The sequence below is a fragment of the Antrostomus carolinensis genome, unplaced genomic scaffold (assembly GCF_000700745.2).
Source record: "Antrostomus carolinensis isolate BGI_N321 unplaced genomic scaffold, ASM70074v2 scaffold984, whole genome shotgun sequence".
In the NCBI taxonomy this organism is placed as follows: Eukaryota; Metazoa; Chordata; class Aves; order Caprimulgiformes; family Caprimulgidae; genus Antrostomus; species Antrostomus carolinensis.
The window spans coordinates 64,341-70,284 of record NW_010311206.1 but is presented as its reverse complement, the minus strand read 5'-3'; the positions used below and the strand labels follow the sequence as shown (position 1 = coordinate 70,284).

General features: G+C 37.2%; 1 protein-coding gene across 1 annotated transcript; it reads left to right on the top strand.

Moving 5' to 3' along the window:
- Positions 1-466: 466 nt before the first annotated feature.
- On the top strand, positions 467-5,944 carry ABHD13 (abhydrolase domain containing 13). The gene is made up of 2 exons (XM_010166641.1): positions 467-501; positions 4,521-5,944. Exon 2 carries the CDS (start codon positions 4,556-4,558, stop codon positions 5,567-5,569), a length of 1,014 nt encoding a protein of 337 aa, XP_010164943.1. The 5' UTR covers positions 467-501; positions 4,521-4,555; the 3' UTR covers positions 5,570-5,944.

Genomic DNA, 5,944 nt, shown 5'->3' with positions numbered 1-5,944 from the left:
ATTGCAGTGAGTGTTGAAGCTAACTTTTTTTTTTTTTTAAAGCTCTTTAATGAGAAGGCAGTTGTGAAACACCCGAATGCTCTTCTTAGCCCTAACTTTAAGGCTGCTCAGACACTAAAAGTTAGGTTTAAGGAGGCAATGTAAATCTGTCATAACTTCGTTACTATGAACAATGTATATTTTATACTGTGTGTTGAATGTATAAAACAGGACATTTTTATGTGATTCTCAGACTTCACTATAAGATGTTTTCAAGTTTATCAGATGTTTCAAGCAAGCTAAGCTTGACAGGAGAAGCACGAACATGATGTGCATGGTTTCATCATCAGTAAAGCAGATGTAACTTCTACAAGGTATTGGCTGTTAGCACTTAATTTTCTTTCAAGTAACTGGAGACAAACAGTAATTATGTGTGTCATTCAAAAGCAATTTTAGCTAAAGCTCATAAATGGAATTGTCTTGCAGACAGCGATGAAGCCTGAGAAATCATCACATCCAAAGGTAAATGTTTTGTAATGTGATCAGTATGTGAAAATAGCCCTTTTTAATATTAAAAATTTAGACAAAGACAAAAAAACACAGCAGAACTTGTGGCATATACAAGTAATTTCAATTGCTGTTCAGAATTAATAAAAAATTGTTCCCAAGTACTTCAAGTGTACATATTAGATTTTATGATCCTCAGTTCATAATGATATTAACCATTTAAGAATAACATTAGTGCACAGCAGAATATTATTAAAAATGTCTTGATCATAAATACTTTTTTTTTTCTCAGAATTTTTATTGTTATGAGTGATTTGTATTTTCAGTAGTTAATTATGGGATTTGTAACTCATCTGAAAGAACACAGAGGCCTGCAGTAATTCCTGGACTGTGGATTCAGCAGTGGGGATGTGTAGATACAGATGTGTGTGTGCATATCAACATATGTGTGTATCCCTGTGGCATAAAATTGAAACACATCACTTCTAAATTTCATTTCTGTTTTGAGAGGCAGCACAGTTCTCTGGCTGTGTAAGCTGAACTGGTCTTTGGTGGCCTTTAAGCCAGAGGCACCATTGGGCTGCATTGCTGTTCCACTGTCTTAATGATTTCCACGGTAGAACTTTGTATTTCAATGTTGTCTTCTACATGTCTCTAAACTTTACAGGCATCATCCAAAAAAAACAAAAAACAAGACCAAACAAAAAAAACCCCAAAAAACCAACAAAAAACCCCCAACCTTGTAGGAACAATGTTGTCTTCTACATGTCTCTAAACTTTACAAGCATCATCCAAAAAAACAAAACCAAACAAAAAAACCCCCCAAAAACAACAAAAAACCCCCAACCTTGTAGGGACGGCCAGTATTTACAAAGGCTAACCTTTCTAATGCAGCATTATCAGAGGGGCAGGAGGAAATGTGAAGCAGATAGATGCTAGAGGAAAGACCTCTGATCATATCTATGACTTCTGGTGGCCTTCTGCTGGCCAACTTGCTAACTTCCCTTGGTTCCAGTGTCTCCATCTGTAATACGTGGATGATGTTTCATGCCACCTCTGTGGACAGCTGTGATACTTCTAACAGTAGAAGGCAGTATAACTGAGATAATCCTGTTGAACAGTCAGCCATTAAAGAAAAATAATTTGCAGGTGACAGAAATTGATTTAAAAGTTCTCTTTTAGAAGATGTAAAGGGTTGCACGCTTCTTGCCTTAACCGGGACATCAAGCAGTTATGGAGCAAGTCTGTAAGTGGTTCTTGTAGTCTAGGAACAGAAGTAGTCTCTTCTACAAAGAGAAGTGGGCTTGTCCAGGTGGCAGGTCCACTCTGTTTCTCAGGTTGACTAGTTCAGACATCAAAGTCTAAATGTATTGTCCTCCTTTTCCTTCCCTGTTCCCCCTACTTTCCATGATTATTCTGACATCCTTTTAGTCACAAAAGTTGGAGATACAGGGGAATCCCAATGTGCTTTTCATAATTCAGCATAAGAGTTTTTGCATCGTAAGGTGTTGTATTGCAGGCTGTTTGAAAGGCTTACAGCTTCCTATCCAGCACAGCAGTAATGGGAAATGAATTTCAATAAGAGATTTTTTTTTTGTAGCTTTGAAATATACTGGGCAGTCTCATATCTCGTACACTTCAAAAAGCGTTGAGGAACACCTTACCACTCACTGAAAATTATTATACTAGCTTACTCTTTTTGTTTATGTCCTTAAAGTGGAAATTTGCTTTTGCTTGTGTCATCTTCTACCGTTCAGGTCAAACAAGGTAAGGCTTGGAAGGCCTGCTACTTTGGACTCCATTGAAAGCATGGTTTGTAGCTTGTTTGAGAATGTATCGACTTGGTTTAGAGTCTCTTCTGTGTGCTTGTTTAAGAAACATCGTTTTCCTTTCTAGTGATCTGTCACTATTTGGTGTTAGAAGGATTCAGGGAAGAACCTAGAATAAACTTACTTATCTAGCTAACAAATCTTGCAGTAAGATGTGAAGTAAGAGGCGTGGTCTGATTCAAGGCTGGAAATGGACGGAACTAGAAGATGCACATAGCTGGGAAGAAAACTTTTAATACTCATGTAGTTTGTGGCTGTGTAGTTTACCCTTCCTGCTAGGCTACCCTGTGTTGAGTTCTAGTTGTAGGATGCATTGGTTTTCCAACCCCAGTAGCAAAGTTTTTATATATACCTATATAGTATATCAGAAGTAATCACACAGCAGCAGTATCTCAGTAGTATGGCATTTATGAGTAGGATAATATTATCCTACTGAAATGAAATGAAAATAGAAGCCATGCACAAATGAAAGTAACATGGTTTATAAAATCAGTTGTGAGTATCAGTATTCCAGGAGCAATTGTTAGTGTATATGGGAGAGCCACCTGCAAGACTTAATCACCTTAAGTTAGATTTTTGTGACTTCTTTGGTTTTTAGTAGTCTTTTTTAAAATGACAGATCTCTTACTCTTTTGTGAATGTCTTGTTGAGAAAGCACTTTTGGTGTCTCTTTCATTTTGTAAGAAAACCAGCAAAAATTTGAATAGCATAGATAAGGAGATTGTTTTTATTGTGTCACTACCAGTGTTCTTATAGTCTTGAAATGCAATGCAGAAAGTGTCAACTTCATTAGGAAGTTCTCTTACAAATTTAAGTTTTTAAACTTGCATTATGTGTCTCCTCATTACTGTGACTTCTTTACTAGATAAATGGATCACAAGAATTAAATTTTCATATAGATAATATTTGCACGTACTTGTATGCAGATATTGAACATGAGCTCATCAGTAATATAAGAGAACAAAGTTGGGATAACTGCTCTCTAGACTACTTCATATTTCACCACTTCTACGTATTTGGAGTAGATAAACTATATAAAAATGTAATTTCACATTGCCTTTGGTTAATACATGAATCTTAAGATGTAACAGATTTATTTTTTTTATTTCTGATTAATGCATAATTGCATAAAATAGAGATGGCAGTTTTTCTTGGTCATATTGCATGCTTGTGGTATCTGTGGAGTGCAGAGACAGTGACTGCAGAGGTTACCTTTTATCACTCGATCCTGACTGGTGCATGTCAGACTCCTTTGGAGTTAATTCAGCTTCTTACTGCATTACATCATTTCAGAAGTTTATAACTTTGAGTGTGTCTGAACTGTATTTATTATCTGCTGTATAGCTTAGAGTATTCTTGTGTTGTCATTTCCAGGCAGTATATTTGGACTTTTCAGCAGTTGTGCTTTTCATCAGTGAGAGAATAATGTAGTTAGCTGCCTGTTTCCAGTGGTCTTCTATGATGATGCCATCTTCCATTCAGCTAAAGATTTCGTATGGATTACTGATCCAGTAGTGGAAAACTGTAATTATAAATCAGAACCAATCTAAATATAGCGAAAGAGCAGTCAGAAATGTAACTACAGTGTGGTGTCTTACTATAGAGAAGTCTCTTCTGACCAGTTTACCTGTTGCTCTGTAATCACAATTGATCAAGAGATTCTGAACCACAGCTACTGAACGGTAGCAGACCTGGTATGCATTGTGAGCCTCCACTGGGTGCAGAGTGAAGTGCTTAGACTTACTGAATGCTCCTCTTGGCCTTTATCAGTAGCAACTTAGAAATAAGGGCTATTGTGGTGGGGTTTTTGTGTTCTCTGGATTCTAGAATTACTTCTATAAGAAGCTTTGATTAACTGGTGCTACAGTCTGTGTGGTGGTTCTGTTGGTTGGTAGGGGTGACTGAAGGAAAGTGTAAGTTATTATGGTCCTAGTCAACCATTTTTCTACTGCTACTGATGGGCCTTGTCTGCTGAAATAATGTAAGTGGGGTTTTGAAGAGTTCTAAAGCCTTTTCCTTGTGATTGCGTTTCTGCTTGTCTTACAAATGGAATAGTTTCCAAAAATTCAGAGGGAGATTGCCACCAAAAGGTGTTTATGCTTGAATATACTGACTTGCCATTAATCTTCTGAAAGTATGAATGTTTAAATCGCTTCCGCTTTCTTTCTCCTATATTTATACATATATGTTTGGGTTTTTTTACAGGATTTACTTGGAGTAAAAGATCACTGACTTCTACAATGGAAAAGTCATGGATGCTTTGGAACTTTGTTAAAAGATGGCTACTAGCTTTGGCTTCCTGGTCTTGGAGTCTCTGTCGTATTTGTCTTTTACCTTTGATAGTAACTTTTCACTTGTACGGAGGCATAATCCTGCTTATATTAATATTTGTATCAATAGCGGGTATATTATATAAATTCCAGGATGTGCTGCTTTACTTTCCTGAACAGCCCTCTTCTTCACGCCTTTATGTTCCTATGCCTACTGGTATACCACATGAAAATATCTTCATCAAAACCAAAGATGGAGTCCTTCTCAATCTTATTCTGCTGAGATACACAGGGGACAATGCAGCATATTCTCCAACCATCATTTACTTTCATGGGAATGCAGGCAACATTGGCCACCGGTTGCCAAACGCTTTGTTAATGCTGGTAAACCTGAAAGTAAACTTAATTCTTGTTGATTATAGAGGGTATGGAAAAAGTGAAGGAGAAGCAAGTGAAGAAGGTTTGTACTTAGATTCTGAGGCTGTGTTAGACTATGTGATGACTCGGTCTGATCTTGATAAAACAAAAATCTTTCTTTTTGGCCGTTCCTTGGGGGGAGCAGTAGCTATTCACTTAGCTTCTGAAAATTCCCATAGGATTTCTGCCATCGTGGTGGAGAACACCTTTCTGAGCATCCCATACATGGCCAGCACTTTGTTTTCTTTCTTTCCAATGAGGTATCTTCCCTTATGGTGCTACAAAAATAAATTTCTGTCCTACAGAAAAATCTCTCAGTGCAGAATGCCTTCTCTCTTCATCTCTGGGTTGTCTGACCAGTTAATTCCACCGGTTATGATGAAGCAACTTTATGAATTATCCCCAGCTCGGACTAAGAGATTGGCGATATTTCCTGATGGAACTCATAATGACACTTGGCAGTGCCAGGGTTATTTCACTGCACTTGAACAGTTCATCAAAGAAGTAATAAAGAGTCACTCCCCTGAAGAAATGGCGAAAACATCATCTAACGTAACAATAATATAACTGATATTCTTCTTTGGGGTGGGAGGAGTACCTGCACTGTACTTGATTTGTGAAAAGTGGTAAAAGAATGTCCATTTTTAACTGTATGTCATGTCTGTACTTGCCTAAAGAGTGAAATTAAACTTGGAAAGGTCTGATGCTTTATTAAGATGTTCCAGATAATTTTTACATTTGCAGCATTGTAAATGAACCATTTTATGTCTTTCTCATACTTTTTTGTATCTCTGACCATATATTACATTTGTTTGATATGTGCAATGGATGCTATTAAAGGAACTTGCTACAAACGTAGTACAGAATGTATTAGTTCAGAACAACGGGAGGCTCTTTGCTGCTATTCACTGCTGTACGTGTGAGCTTTTTTGGACAGTCATG